Source organism: Micromesistius poutassou, assembly GCF_964030765.1.
Source record: "Micromesistius poutassou genome assembly, chromosome: 11".
NCBI lineage: Eukaryota > Metazoa > Chordata > Actinopteri > Gadiformes > Gadidae > Micromesistius > Micromesistius poutassou.
In genome coordinates, this window is record NC_140281.1 from 1,178,718 (window position 1) to 1,194,964 (window position 16,247).

Sequence of the window (16,247 nt, forward strand, 5' to 3'; positions counted from 1 at the left end):
AGGTAAAAATGGTTAGAGTAAATTGTTACCCACTCCCCCCCCCCCCCCCCCCCTCCCATCTTTTGAAATCACATGTTAAAAATATCATTAACAATATTACCATAAATTCAATTGTGTTGAATTCAGTGTACAGGGTTGTGTTGTTTGTTGGAAACACCCTCAAAACACTTGTTTTGAGGGTGATGTGCAAAATGAAAAAATCCCCCAAAAAATGCCTGTGAAATTAGTTTTTTTTTTTTGCTAAATAACCATTGAATTTTGTGTGAAGGGTTGTGGACTTAATCAAAATGGCAAACAAATGTCAAATGAGTACTCATTTGATCAGTAAGCCTGTATGAATTGGGTGTTAATTAAGGGGTTGGATACTTTAGACATGGCCAAAACAACGGATGTCCAATGGGATTTTATTTTTGTTGCAAAAAGGTAGATGAACTGGATAAAAAGCACAGACACGGTGATGTTATAAAGACGTATATTTATTTCCAGTGTCTTTTCAGGGAGGGCCTGTACACAGACGAGAACCCACGGCTGCATGCAGTTCCAAAGGCCATGTCTCTTGATTTCCGTTTACTTGCAGTCAATCCCAGCGATGCCGGCAGCCATGCACTGAATTACCGTGGTTGTAAAAACATGTCATATCATTGATGTAATGTGAACACCATGTTGGGTTGAATTCTCTTTTACTAATAATTGAACCGCCATTCAAATCTCTAAACATAAAAACCCGGAATGATTATAAACATTTTTTTGTTTCCAAAATATTTTTCCAGTTAGTGACAATTGGGATTCGTACAATAAACGTATTTTTTCACACACAATCAATTCCAAAAGAGGCACTTTTCTTCATTTAATTATAACTATTATTTTGGGGCTAAAGTAATAAAAAACTAAAAATAAAACAAACATTTGTATTTTCTTTTCAAACTTTCTTTTTTTGGATTGTGCATTCGGAAATAAAAATATGTATAACAAGAATAACATACCGTCATGTCTTCCACATTTCATTACAAGGTTGTTATCATTTTTCATCATATTAATAAAATAATTCCAGTCCTCGGGGCCTTGTGTCTGTCTGTTGTGGCTGTACTATAAAACAATAGAAAAATAAACCTTCTATAGTACACAGCACAGGAAGCAGCCCTTGAGCACACCTACATTCAAGTAAAGAGACACCGAACACGCACGCGTCGCGTTTCCCCCGATGACACCGTCGTCACAATGGAACGAGCGCGAGGCGACGCATGTAAAGGTCGTACATTCTTCACACCGGCCACGACGGCGACGAGGGATCACCCGCCGTCCTGTCGGAAACTTAACGCGTCGGGACCACGATTGGACCAGTAGAAACGGAACTCTCCTATGGCACGCCGGGTTCAAAGTGTGGAGGAAAGGTTCCCACCTCCGCTCGCTGCATCGTGGAGAGTGTAAACGTGTTCGGGAAGACGTGGCGTCCATTGTTTGTCTCCCGCGGTTCGTGATCTTAAGGGGGGGGGGGGGGGTCTATTTTTCCTTCATCATCATCATCGTGTTGTCGTGGCGTAGCGAATGAATCCACCGCTCTTCATCTCTGCTGACAGCTCGTATGGGCCTCTACACGGACTATGTACAGTACAAACATACAGTATATACACAGGGTAGATATATACTCGGTAGAAAAAATATTGTGCAATAACTCTAAAACGCTAGAATACAAAAGAAACAAAAGCCATCCCGTTCAGTCTCTGATCCCTCACAGGCGCCCCCCCCCACACACACACACGCAGATATGCACACACACACACACACACACACCCTCTCACAGGTACTGATAGAACCGCGAGCGGACCACCACGTGCGCCCCGGACAGTTTGTGGGGGTGGGCGTCGGCCACGGCGCCGCCCCGCCCCCCGCCGCCGCCGCCGCCGCCGCCGCCGCCGCCCCCCCCCCCCGTTGAGCCGCTCGGGGGGCTCCTTGGTCGGGGTGGGGGGAGGGCCGGGCCGGGGCGAGGAGGCGTCCGTCCCGTCCTCCTCGGGGAGCGCCCTGGGAGCCGCCTCGGCCGGCCGGCCCTGGGGGGCGGGGCCCCGGGCGGCGTGCAGCTCCCCGCTCAGCCAGCCGCGCAGCGTCAGCTCCCGGTGGGCGCGGCCCGGCTTCTGCCGCTCGCAGGCCGACAGCTCCGCCTCCTGGTCGCCGCCCCCCTGCTCCCGCCAGTCGTTGATGACGGCCAGCTCGGCGAAGTCCCGCTGCCCGCCCATGGTGTGCCGGCGCCGGATGCTCTTCCTCTTGGCCCGGGCCTCGGGGCCGGCGGCGGGGGCGGCGTGGCCCCTGGCGCCCGGCGAGGCGGCGGCGGTGTCGTCGGCGGCGACGGCGGCCGTCCGCAGGCGGAGCTTCAGCCGCTCGGCGATCTTGATGCGCCAGGTGGGCTGGGCGCGCTCCGACTCGCTGCGGGGCGACGAGGAGCTGAGGCTGCCCGTCGAGCGGCCCTTCCTCATCACCTCCAGCACGCCCGACAGCCGGGCGCGAGACTCCGCCCTCCCCTCGCCGCCGCCGGCCACGCCCTCCGCCGAGGAGTCGCTGTCCGTCTTGTGCCTCAGGGAGCGGCGGCGGGACGTCCCGTCGCTGCCCGTCAGCCGGTGGGTGGGGAAGAACAGGCGCCGCGGCTCCTGCTGGAGCGCCGCGTTCCCGTCTGCCGCCGCCGCCACCGCCGCCGCCGCCGCCACCGCCCGCTCGCCCTGGTGGCCCCCGGCGGCGTCCTGCCGCGGCGTGGACTGGCTGCTGCCCCCCTGCGGCGCGAACACGGGGAAGTCACTCTCGCTGTCCGTCTCCAGCGCCGGCCGGCCCTCGCTGAGCAGCTCGCTGCGCTCGTCGTCCGCCTCCTCGCCGCCCGGCGTGGGGCCGCACTCCGCCCCCGACTCCGCCCCCGTCAGGAAGGTGATGGAGGAGGTGGTGGAGTAGTCCGAGGTGATGGAGCTCACCTCCGCGCCGGCCGCCCCCCCCCCGCCGCCGCCGCCGCCGCCGCCGCCGCCGCCGCCGCCGCCGCCCGACCACGCTCCCAACGTCCACTTCCTGGGTCGTGACCTCGCCGCCGCCGCCGCCGCCGCCGTCGCCGCCGCCGAGGCTCCGGAGCTGCCGGTCCCGAGGTCGGAGGCCGTCTCGTCCGACGGCGACGACTTGCCGCCGGGGGCCGCTGCCCGGGCCCCGGGGCACGCCACGCCTGGGGGTTTGGGGGACGGCGAGGGAGACGGCGAGGGGGACGGCGACGGCTGTCGGGACAGCGCCCGGGAGAAGAAGGAGTTCCTGTGCTCCTTCTTGGTCGCCTCCAGGCTCCTCCCGTTCTCCTTCCCCCAGGCCTCGGCCCGCACGTGCTCCGCGGCCCCGTCCGTGGCCCCGGCGCCCTGCGGGGGGGCCCGGTGGAGGAGGAGGAGGAGGCCGTCCGGGGTCTGGCCAGCGCCGGGCTCCAGGAGGACGGCGTCCAGGTCGTCGTCGGAGCTGCTAGGCGGCAGCTTCTCCTTGGACTTCCTTCGCTTGCGGCTGGCCGCAGCAAAGATGGAGGAGACTAGGAGCTCTCTGCTGCACCCCTCCCTCCCTGGGCCCAAGGAACCCTGCAGAGAGAGAGAGAGAGAGAGAGAGAGAGAGAGAGAGAGGCAGAGAGAGAGAGAGAGAGAGAGAGAGAGAGAGAGAGAGGCAGAGAACGACAGAAAGAGAGACAGACGTGAAAAGGAAATAGAGGGTCAGACATAGATAGAGACATAGAGAGAGAGACATAGATAGAGACATAGAGAGAGAGACATAGATAGAGACATAGAGAGAGAGACATAGATAGAGACATAGAGAGAGAGACATAGATAGAGACATAGAGAGAGAGACATAGATAGAGACATAGAGAGAGAGACATAGATAGAGACATAGAGAGAGAGACATAGAGAGAGACATAGAGAGAGAGACATAGAGAGAGGGACAGAGAGAGACAGCGGGAAAGAGAGCGAGAGGGATGGGGAGAGAGAGACGGAAGGGGGAGGTAAAAGAGCAGAACAGAAGAACAATGAAAACTCTGGCTGCGGAAGAGTCAGAGCGTCGAGGGCAGCAAACAGAAGTGATTGGTTTCACGAGTCCCGCCTGCCTGTACCGACCAGCGGGGCTGCAGGGCCGCTCCTCTGCAGCTCCACACAGCAGAGAGAACAGCACGTTAAGAGTGACCGCTGACCAATCCCAGCACAGTTGTGGCACCTAGCAGCCGTGGAGCGTTTAGCTTAGCTTAGCGTAGCGTAGCGTAGCATGCGATGGCCCGCGGCGGCTTTCCTCCTCGCGGCGCAGCAATGGAAGGTCTGTCGTCAGCCGCAGGTCAACACACCGCCGCGTGGGAGCGCGACGCAGGGCGGCAGAGGGGAGCCACAACACTGCATAGAGACGTTCTATAGCGTGCAGCGTGTTTGACCCCAGTCCACTGTAAGCCACCGGGCTAAACCGGCTACCAGGCGCCTCTTAGCGTAGGGTCTTGTGGAACGGCACGTGCACTAGCGAGCTAAGCGGTGAGCAGTCGGTGCGGATGGATTGTTCGCCGCCGCCGCCGCCGCCGTGTATCGCCCCAGTTGGCCTACACTCACCACTCAGAGGTGGGGAAGGTTGAGTGGGGTTTCCCCCCCCCCCCCCCCCCCGCTGTTCACTGCACACCCGTACACCCGCTTACCTTGGACTTAGCCGAGTCACTAGTGGGTGAATCTGTGAGGGACACAAAAGAAGAGGAAGGTGAATTAGCATCCGATAAAGAAACAAATGGGAAAAAAAAAAAACTAACTCAAACTCAGGTGAGGAGAGGATGGAGGCGTTACGTGAGGACGTGAACACGACAGGAATAATAAAGAATGACAAATTAAAGTACTGGAAGGTGAGTTTTTCGAGACGGGTCACAGAACTGGAGGTGGAGCGACAAGGAAGAAGGAGTATTGCAAAAGTGATGATGACTGGTGAGCAGTAGCTGCATGCGCGTGACACATCACAGACAAGCAGGCCATGCGACTTTGTTACCACGCCAGTATGTAAAGGCCGAGAACCTTCCCAGTTTGTATGTGCCCTAATTCATTGTGAGAGTCAGTGGACAAGCCGGTATCGTGGTGCTGTTGCTGGCATGGTGACAGTAGGGGCGAGGGGGTTGCCATGACGACAGTGACACGACAACGACCGAAGACGGTGACTTTGATTGGATGGCCACCGTGCAAACCCAATGAACACAACAACAAGTGACGGAGGACGGGGGGAAGGGGAGAGGGGGAGGGCCAATAGGAGGAGAGGAGAGACCGACAACATGGAAACACAAAACAGTCCATCCAATCCCCTGCTGTGGCTCAAAGTACTCCCCACACCTGATCTTGTGTTTTGGGATGCGCCGTTACCATGGCTACACTTGCTAAACTGAGTACGCAGAGTTCCGATTCATCTGACTCTGACTGGAGATCATAAGAAGTAATGAGAAACGACTGATGGAGCCGTCAAACATCCGCGCCATGTTGGATACGGCGTATCTATCACGCTACAGAGACTTGTCCGGTGTGGTTGTTGGATTTAGTTCTGGTTCGGTTCTGGTTTAGATACGCAGTGAGAGCGGTGGTAAGAGCACATCCATTCATTAGTATTAGTTGTTCTATTCAAGCCCCACCCCCTGCCCCGCCCCACCCCCCCCCCGGCCCCGCCCAGACAGACAGATGATGATGATGTCACGGTATGAGGGTGAGGAAACAAACTGGGGGGAGGGGGGAGGGGGAGGAGCCACGGTCCCTACCGGTCTATCTCTCCCGTTGGCAGGCTTGTGTGGTGAGACAGTGAGGAGAGGAGACATCGCACACAGCGTTCAGACAGTACCAGCTCTCTGGGCGCACGGACGCTAGGACACTACACCACACTGCGCGGCTGCCTCCACAGCACCACCTTTCTCTGCTTCTCTCTCGCCCTCTCGCTCGCTCGCTCGTTCTGTGTTCACTCCCCCCCCAACCCCCCCCTCCCCTCTCTCTTGCACCTCTCGCTCGCCCCCCCCCCCCTGTTATCTGTTGTCAAAGTGCGATCGTCGGAGAGCCGGCCGGTGGAGCTCAACAGAAGTGCGGCGCGGTGCAGAGGAGGCAGCTGCAGTGGGGGCAACACGTCTCCTTCCTCCTACAGTCCCAGCTGCCCACGGCGGACATGAGGGAGTCCATCAGTGACATCACGGCGCGATAGACCCCGCCCACTTGGCCTGTGTCAGGGTGAGTGATGGTGTGTGATGTAAAAGCCTCTAGGAGATGCGACAGAGCCTCACTACAGACACACAGGGACCAGAGAGCCGCCTCACGCTTTAAAAACACACTCGCTTTAGTTTGGTCCGGTCTGGATTAGTTTGGTCCGGTCTGGATTAGTTTGGTCCGGTCTGGATTAGTTTGGTCCGGTCTGGATTAGTTTGGTCCGGTCTGGATTAGTTTGGTCTGGTCTTGTCTGGATTAGATGGTCTGGTTTATTTGTACTGGATTAGTTATGTCTGGTTTAGTTTAGTCTGGTTTGGTTCGGTCTAGTCTGGTCGGGTCTAGTCTGGTTCGGTCTAGTCTGGTCGGGTCTAGTCTTGTGTATTTCAGTCTGGTCGGGTCTAGTCTGGTCGGGTCTAGTCTGTTCGGGTCTAGTCTTGTGTATTTCAGTCTGGTTTGGTCTAGTTTGGTTCGGTCTAGTCTGGTCGGGTGTAGTCTGGTCATGTTTTGTCTGGTTTGGTCTAGTCTGATCGGGTCTAGTCTGGTTGGGTCTAGTCTGGTCTAGTGTAGTCTTGTGTAGTTTGGTCTGGTTCCAGTCTTCAGGGTAAAGAGCATGGTGGGTTAGTGCAACAGAGCCAAAGCCGAGAGAGAAGGGGTTTATAAACCTGCACCATGGAGCCACCATGGCTGCCCAGCGCTGAGCGGATCTACCGTCTACACCACGTGTGATGGGCTGGTGGAGTGGGCAGTGACCCGTGACAGTCTGTCTGCCCATCACTAGACGTTCCAAAACAACCTCAACCCCTCTGTTCATTTTGTTGGGGATGTCCGCAATAAGGAAAACCTTACGAAGCACGGCCTTGTGCTGCAGTGAATGTGTGCCGTCTGCGTTGCACGTTTCACATTCTCGCGTTTATATTGGACGTGCAGCAGGGCTACATAGTGCAGGTTTAAGCATCGGGAGATAACACATACCCCCTTAAAGCAGGGTCAGATCTAACATAAGGAGATCTAAGGGGACACAGAGAGAGATGCATATTATTCTACATACACATCAGAGAGGGGAGCGTAGAAGCGCAGGCAAGTTATTTATTCCTTCATCCTTTTCATCACTCGCTCTCTCGCTGTTTCACAGACTCACTCACTCACTCACCAATGAAAAGGAGAACACCAATAATTTGCCCACTCTTCCCCTGACATTTTGAGTCAAAGTAAGTCACGGATAAATCCAGACACTTTTTAGCCAAGGTAGGCGTGGCAGAGGGGGTAGAGGAGGAGTCACTCTAGGTAAGAGGAGGAGCATGATCATCATCATCTTCATCATCATCATCATCATCATCACAGGATATAGAGGCGCGTTGAGCTGTGAGACCGGTGTGGGTGAGGGGGGGGGGGGGGGGGGGGGGAGGGTGTTACCTGACACTTCCCCCTGCGACGTGCCCGTGCGACCGATGTTGGTCAGCAGGTGGTCGATGTTGGGCACGGGCTGCGACTCCACCGCGCTCTCGTCCCGCGACGCCATCTGACCCGGGGGGAACGGAGAACACACACACACACACACACACACACACATTGGTCGGAGACGTGAGACCCTTACTCCTCTGGAGGAGGGTCAGTGTTTGATTGGGTGAGTGTTTACGATTGGGGCGGATGAGTTGTAGTGTAGGCTAGGGCTGAATGATTAATGGAATTCAAATCAAAATCTCAATGTGATAGAACACGATATGCAAATCGCAATGGCTGCAATAAAAAAATAAATTAAAAAAAACTGACTGGAGATCAGTAATATTTATATTTATTTTTCTTTTACAATTCAATAGTTAAATAAAGATGTTATAATATCAATTCATCTCAACACATCTGCCTGGCCTAAAGGGAAGAGCAGTTTATATGTTGACTGCTTCCAATTTTGTGTTGGTCATACTAAATAATGATTTATTGTTTTTTTAGTGAATAATACAGAACATAAGGACCTTGATAAATTAATTAAAATTGCATATTAAATCGCAATCGCAATATTGGTCAAAATAATCGCAATTTGATTATTTCCCCAAATCGTTCAGACCTAGTGTAGGCTCAATATTAGCGGGTGTCTTCATGTTTTGTGTGCACTTTGCCCCGCCTAATTCATCCTTCTGTCTGTTTAAGGTACACTGTGTAATTTTTTCTCCCATCTAGTGGTTAAATTTTATTTTGCATTCAAACGAATATGCTCTCTAGCGCCTTGCGTTTTCAAATGTGTGTTGCAACCTGTTGGAACCACGGCAGGCGGCATGTGTCAAGCTTCAAGAAGCTATGACAACAACATGTCTTCAAACACCACTTCATCAAGTTTTGTTTCGGGTGATGAGGTATGTTATTTCAAACAAACTTCAAACTGCATTGAATCATTAGTGTGAGCATGTATGAGTAATTACTCCTCGAGCAAGATAGTGAATTATGTTCTCATGTTTATATCATTTTTTATTGGTAACATTACTGTCGCAGGATAGCGACACTTGACACACAACAAATACTTTTTTTTTTTAGTAGGCTAGAGTTTATTGCTCTACTACAACGCATGAACTATGTGCTAATTAGTAATGAAACATTCTTTATCCCGTTTATTTTTTGATGTCCGTGCATTGTCAGAGATCATCATCAGGCGATTCAACGCCGGTAGGGAGAGGAAGAGGGAGAGGACAGAGAGGCAGTGGATCGGTGGGAGCTAGAGCGAGGAGGACAACGAGGAGCACGACGAGGAAGAGGAGGAGAACGAGAGTCACAACCACGATGACAAAGACGCCCGGCAGCTACAAGAGAAAATCTTGATAGGATAGTGCTTTTTGTCCCTCTCGGCAGTTCATCGTTTTTTTATAGACCGGAAGGACATTGAAGCCTCCGTAGAGCTCGCCCGTCCGATGTAAATACAGATAAGTGATTCTTCGCTCAGGAGGATAAGTGACATTGTTGGCAGAGATAATTTTACACCAATGAGGACTTATTTATGAATGAAGACGTTGATTTGAGGTAATAAATGACTTAAAACACTACACAGTGTACCTTCAAGCGTTTTTAGCGGTGACTGCGACCGGATGCCTGGACTCCCCTGACGGTTAACCAGCCAGCACCCCATCGCCATAAGTTTAACATTTTGCTTGTATATATAACAATGATGGCACCCGTAGCACTCCTAACCATCCCTGTAAGGAAGGATCCCCACTCAGTGTTCCTCCTCAAGATTACTTCCTTGCATATTATGGGAGTTTTTTGCCCTCGGGGGGTTGGGGGGGGGGGGTCATAAATACATGGCCTATTAAGCCCTTTGAGACTGTAACCGTGGTTAAGGGCTATAATATAATATAATAAAATATCATTGAAATAATTGAATTGGTTGCTGGTGGGAAAGTGAATAGACACGAGAGCTAAACCAGTTTGAAATGTATGTGGGCTAAGTGCGGTCAAGTGCTTTCAAGTAGCCAGGCCTGGTGTATGAAAGTGTAGTTGTAATTCTTCATTAACGATGTTACAAGATTTACTCAATTACACAGAGAGGGAGGGAGGGAGGGAGAGAGAGAGAGAGAGAGAGAGAGAGAGAGAGAGAGAGAGAGAGAGAGAGAGAGAGAGAGAGAGAGAGAGAGAGAGAGAGAGAGAGAGAGAGAGAGAGAGAGAGAGAGAGAGAGAGAGAGAGAGAGAGAGAGAGAGAGAGAGAGAGCATGTAAAGGCGATATGGCTCTACCCACCACTGGCTCCTCACTGTCCTCGTTGGTGAAAAACCAATCGTACTGCAATAGAAAGTGGAGAGGAAGAGAAGGAGTTACTCTCTCCACAAGAGGACCCTCAACACGGGACAAGTCAAACATTATGAATACAGCACATTTCATACGCAGAGGATCACAAGATGCTTCACAAAAAGAATAATCCAATTATGATATAATAACAAGAAATAAAAGAAAACAACACAGAATACCAATAAAACACATCAGAGTAGAAGTAGAAGCAATACAACACAATAAAACATTCCAGGTAAGAGACAGGAGACAGACAGGTAGAGGAGAGAGACAGGAGACAGACAGGTACAGGTGAGAGACAGGAGACAGACAGGTACAGGTGAGAGACAGGAGACAGACAGGTACAGGTGAGAGACAGACAGACAGGTACAGGAGAGAGAGTTACAGGTACAGGTGACAGACAGACAGACAGACAGGTACAGGAGAGAGAGTTACAGGTACAGGTGACAGACAGACAGACAGGTACAGGAGAGAGAGCGACAGGTACAGGTGACAGACAGACAGACAGGTACAGGTGCTCACATTGTGTATGAGGGTCTCTACGATGCGGTACTGGTCCGGCATGTGGGTCACCATGTCGGTCATGTTGTCCTCTGACCTGCGCACTAGCGTGGGACCGAACACAATGGCCAGGTTCCTGGGCTCCATCTGACACACACACACACACACACACACACACACACAAAATCACAAGCCCACACACACACACACAAAATCACAAGCCCACACACACACACAAAATCACAAGCCCACACACACACACACACACACACAATCACACAATCACAAGCCCACACACACACACACACACACACACACACACAATCACACAATCACAAGCCCACACACACACACACACACACACACACACACACACACAGAAAAACACAATCAGAACAAACATAAGCACTTGAGCTTCACCCTGAGGGCTGACATGATGTATGTTCTGTTTGGTTCTATCAACAGATCAGTGCTAGCTGCACACATCTCCTGAGTTCACACCTTGTTCTTTTCAGAGTTATCGGCAACGGCTTTGAGGTGAGCGGAGAGGAACTTGAGGGTCTGGTAGTGGTGGTCCGGCAGCTCGTGCAGCTGTAGAGGAGAGAGAGACGAACACACTGAGTTTATTACAGGGACAGTGTCAGCGTGCAGCACAGAGCACACCATATATATAGACATATATAGACACATATATATATAGACAGCACACAGCAAAGAGCTAAACAAACACGGCCTCATAGAAAGCCCACCACAGCACAGAGCACATCATGCAGAGCGTTTAGCACAAAATATATTCAGCATTTCTCTCCAAAAAAAAACACTTTGTAACTGAGAACGTTGAAATTTCCCCTTGAAAAATTACAAAAAAAGTTCAAATAGTAACAGTTCAAATTGAAAATAATGTACAAAATCGTAATCCAGATGTTCTGCAATTTCTATAAAACATTTAACGAATAAAATAAATCCACAAAAAAAAAAAATATTAGTTTCAATTTGATTATCTTTTGGAGATTGTTTGACGCAAAAATTTAAATTGCGATAAAAGTTCGATTGATCACACAGCCCTAGTTGAGGATCTGTAAAATAAGTTCACGCCCGCCATCTTGGTTGTTCTCGCCTGTGGTGTCTCTAGGATAATCAGGGAGCCAGGGAGACTGGGTACCCCCCCAGCCCGTTCTGCCTGGCGATTTGAATTCGCCCTGCAGCAGGGTCTGGAGAGGACCAATACATTTCTTTCTGCTTCCGATACGCTTTTGCGGGAGCCAATCACCAAGCTGGCTTTTTCCTGGCACGCTATTGGCTGGTTTTACAATGACGACAGGGATGCGACGACAAGCAGCCAATTGCATACAGAGCCATTTGAACTATGCCCGTTGATCAAGCCTCTTGTGGTGAAGAAAATAACAGCATGCCAGACCAACGTGCAATCTACGATTGAGCTTGGTCTGGCAATAGCCAGGCTAGCAGCCAGGGCTAACTGCGTCGTAGCATACCAGGTGTTTTATAGCTTTGAGTCGCTCCACCGGGTCCTCTACCCTGTTGGCCTCGATGAAGTCAGCGTACTTCTCTGTAGGAAACAACAAACAGTGGCAGTGAGCGGGCTGATAAATGTAGAATATTTCACTTTTTTTTGTAGTACTTTGTTATTAACACAGCTCAGTACCGTACCGTTTGTAAACAGCGGCTCAGGAAGCTTCCGGAAGAAGGACTTCAGCAGACTGCTGATCACGTTCAGGTCCCTCCATTTCTAGAGGACAGGAGTCGGGATCACAGTTAAATGGATGAGAGGGAAAGGGTGTGTGTGACCGTGTGTGTGTGTGATTGGTGGGGGCATGTGTGTTTGTGTGTATGTGTGTGTGTGTGTGTGTGTGTTTGTAGTGTTCTGTAGAAGAAAGTGTGCATGAAGAATTGTGTCATTGTTGTCTTTTTACACTTTTCATTAATTTTAAAAAGAAACAGGGTCATACTAAATTGCCTTTTACCCGAATGGTTTCCACTGCTCAAAAAGTGGCATTGAGTAGTGAACTGTGTGCAGTGTTTGATACAGGTGTCTGCATGTGTGTGTATGTGTGTGTAGTGAACAGTGAACAGTGAGTCTCACATCGTTCTGGTTGTCGATGTGTGTGTGTGTGTGTGTGTGTGTGTGTGTGTGTGTGTGTGTGTGTATGTAGTGAACAGTGTGTGTGAGTCTCACATCGTCCTGGGTGTGTGTGTGTGTGTGTGTGTGTGTGTGTGTGTGTGTGTGTAGTGAACAGTGTGTGTGAGTCTCACATCGTCCTGGGTGTCGATGTGTGTGTGTGTGTGTGTGTGTGTGTGTGTGTGTGTGTGTGTGTGTGTAGTGAACAGTGTGTGTGTGTGACGTCTCACATCGTCCTGGGTGTCGATGTGTGTGTGTGTGTGTGTGTGTGTGTGTGTGTGTGTGTGTATGTAGTGAACAGTGTGTGTGAGTCTCACATCGTCCTGGGTGTGTGTGTGTGTGTGTGTGTGTGTGTGTGTGTGTGTGTAGTGAACAGTGTGTGTGAGTCTCACATCGTCCTGGGTGTCGATGTGTGTGTGTGTGTGTGTGTGTGTGTGTGTGTGTGTGTGTGTGTGTGTAGTGAACAGTGTGTGTGAGTCTCACATCGTCCTGGGTGTCTATGTGTGTGTGTGTGTGTGTGTGTGTGTGTGTGTGTGTAGTGAACAGTGTGTGTGAGTCTCACATCGTCCTGGGTGTCGATGTGTGTGTGTGTGTGTGTGTGTGTGTGTGTGTGTGTGTGTGTGTGTGTGTGTGTGTGTGTGTGTGTGTGTGTAGTGAACAGTGTGTGTGAGTCTCACATAGTCCTGGGTGTCTATGTGTGTGTGTGTGTGTGTGTGTGTGTGTGTGTGTAGTGAACAGTGTGTGTGAGTCTCACATCGTCCTGGGTGTCGATGTGTGTGTGTGTGTGTGTAATGAACAGTGAACAGTGAGTCTCACATCGTCCTGGGTGTCTATGTGGGCCAGCCCCTTGTGGTTGAGCTCGTCCTGCAGGGAGGAGATGGCGGTGTTGTTCCCCGGGACGCGGTAGATCCCCGTGTACTCCAGGCCCCGCTCCTCCACCACCCTGCAGCACACCTCCACGATCAGGGGCACAAACTACACACACACACACACACACACACACACACACGCAGACATACACAGACACACAGACACACAGATAGAGACATACAGACATACACCCAGACACACAGATAAAAGAGATACACACACAGGGACACACACAAACACACACAGATACAGACATACACACACAGACACAGACATACACACACAAATAGAGATGAACATACAGAGAAGACTTGACATTTGAGTGTAACTATGCCACTAACTTCAGTATGGATGTATTCTGATCGAGTAGCTTCCTTAAATACTAAAGAACAACTGAAAAATGTAACTATGCCACTACCTTCAGTATGGATTCATTCTGATCATGTAGCTTCCTTAAGTACTAAGGAATAACTTCAGGACTTATCACATCACAATATCTAGTATCTCCATACCAGGATATCTGTTGCCAGATCCTGAAATTGATATTGTGTCTCACATCAGCACTAAAACAACAAGCTGTCAGCATCTCACTCGGAGGAACACAAATACTCAACCACACACACACACACACACACACACACACATACATACACAGTGTGTCTCTGCTGTGTGTCTGATAATCACCAGCATGAGATTCTTGTTATTTCCAAACCATTTCCAAAGCAGTAAGTTCTTAGTTACTGAGTCATCCTAAAATAATACCAAAACCAAGATGTCTCCTGCTGGGGTGTTTCAGATTTACGAAGGAAACAATTGTTTCATGAAACCAAATCTCGATCCAAACATTTCCAAAGTGTTCTGTTCCTAACTGGTTGATTTGGTTTGAAATGGTTTGTTTTTCTGTTGTTCAGCTAATTCACTCTTTTTTTTCCTATCACTATGTTTCCTAACCTGCGGTAATATTATATACCCCGTCATTTGAATGAAAGAATGAATGAATGAATGAATGATGGGATGGACGAATTCCTCCTCGCATGCATGAGTAAACAAATGAAGACATGAAGACAAACGCAGGCGGCAGAGAGTGAGACCTTGATCGTTTCAATTAGCCCGACAGCGGCAGCTTTCACACCGTGTTTGTACCTCACTACTGACAATATCTAAAACATGGTGGTCCTCAGGTGAGAGGGTCCTACCTGGTTGGTCTGTGCAGGGGGGCAATCGTCCAGGCGGACCCCAAAGGTGAGCCCCGGACAGTGTTTACGGTCAAACTGCTTCTTCATCCGGGCTCTCCATGTCCCCTTCTCCTTAGGGGGGCTGCTTTCCCCTGGACACACACACACACACACACACACACACACACACACACACACACACACACACACACAGAATATCAGTAGGGCTCTTGTGCTTTCCAACAGAAATAGTAACTATACTAAGTAGAAATATGCTCTGGCACTATGTCGAGAGCCAAATCGGTTTGGCGTTTGTGAGCGTTATATATACTTTACTTTATATACTTTATATTAATAGATCACTTGTTGTGTTGTGTTCTATTTATGCTTCCTACATTGAGCCCAAAGCCATTAAGCCCTTAATGTTTCGCGTTTCTTATTCAACTAAAGCAGCAAATCATTCAGCTGTTAGTATTTTTACTTAATATTTCTCCAATGACAATAATGACTTTAGGATATAGGGGCAACACTGTGGTGCATGTAGGGGCAACACTGCGGTGCATGTAGGGGCAACACTGTGGTGCATATATTGGCAACACTGTGGTGCATATATGGGCAACACTGTGGTGCATATATGGGCAACACTACGGTGCATATATGGGCAACACTGTGGTGCATATATGGGCAACACTGTGGTGCATATATGGGCAACACTGCGGTGCATGTAGGGGCAACACTGTGGTGCATATATGGGCAACACTGTGGTGCATATATGGGCAACACTGTGGTGCATATATGGGCAACACTGCGGTGCATGTAGGGGCAACACTACGGTGCATGTAGGGGCAACACTGCGGTGCACAACACTGTGGTGCATGTAGGGGCAACGCTGTAGTGCATCGATGAACCAAAACACTCTGAGGATCTCCTACCTTTGTGCAGGTTCTGGCGCTCGGCTTCAGCTTTGGGCGACTGACCACCGCTGGCCTTGCCCTCTTTCTCCCGATTCCCCCCCATCAGGGTGTTTCTGAGGGACTGGCGGGGCACCTTCGGGGACACCTCTGTCTTACTGCCAGTAGGACTGGAGACACACACACACACACACACACACACACACACACACACACACACACATAGTAAGCACTAAAGAAGTCATTACTTGCATTGTTTTGAATATGAAGACGTTTGTGCTTTGCTCTCTCCCTCTCTCGCCTCTCTCTCCCTCCACCCCTTCTCTTTCTCCCATTTCCCTCTATGTCTCTCCACCCTGCTTACCTCATCAAGGTGTTGTACTCTTTGATCTTGCGGCTGATGAGGTCACGGCTGGTCATCACGGCGTTCTGAGATAAACATACATGAACAATATCAGACATCTGTAATGCTGTGGTCCATGTGGCTGTCCTGTAAGACACTGGTGTGTGCGTGTGTATCTCTGTGTGTTTGCCTGTGTGCATGTGTGTGTGTGTGTGTGTGTGTATATTTGTGTGGTCTGACCTCGTGGTCTAGGTTCTCCTGGATGACTCTGGTGTGTGTGCGTGTGTGTCTGTGTGTGTGTATATGTGTGTGGTCTGACCTCGTGGTCTAGGTTCTCCTGGATGACTCTGGTGTGTGT

At 50.5% G+C, this 16,247-nt stretch overlaps 1 protein-coding gene across 1 annotated transcript in view; it reads right to left on the reverse strand.

Moving 5' to 3' along the window:
* Window positions 1-1,669: 1,669 nt before the first annotated feature.
* Window positions 1,670-16,247, reverse strand: part of arhgap21a (Rho GTPase activating protein 21a) — a 48,789-nt gene continuing 34,211 nt past the window's right edge. Inside the window, 13 exon segments of the mRNA XM_084475358.1 lie at window positions 1,670-1,897; window positions 1,899-3,578; window positions 4,664-4,695; window positions 7,599-7,704; window positions 9,905-9,946; window positions 10,475-10,600; window positions 10,955-11,044; window positions 11,947-12,020; window positions 12,122-12,200; window positions 13,407-13,565; window positions 14,657-14,787; window positions 15,568-15,716; window positions 15,911-15,975. Coding sequence (XP_084331484.1) covers window positions 1,796-1,897; window positions 1,899-3,578; window positions 4,664-4,695; window positions 7,599-7,704; window positions 9,905-9,946; window positions 10,475-10,600; window positions 10,955-11,044; window positions 11,947-12,020; window positions 12,122-12,200; window positions 13,407-13,565; window positions 14,657-14,787; window positions 15,568-15,716; window positions 15,911-15,975 — 2,835 coding nt within the window. The 3' untranslated portion in view covers window positions 1,670-1,795.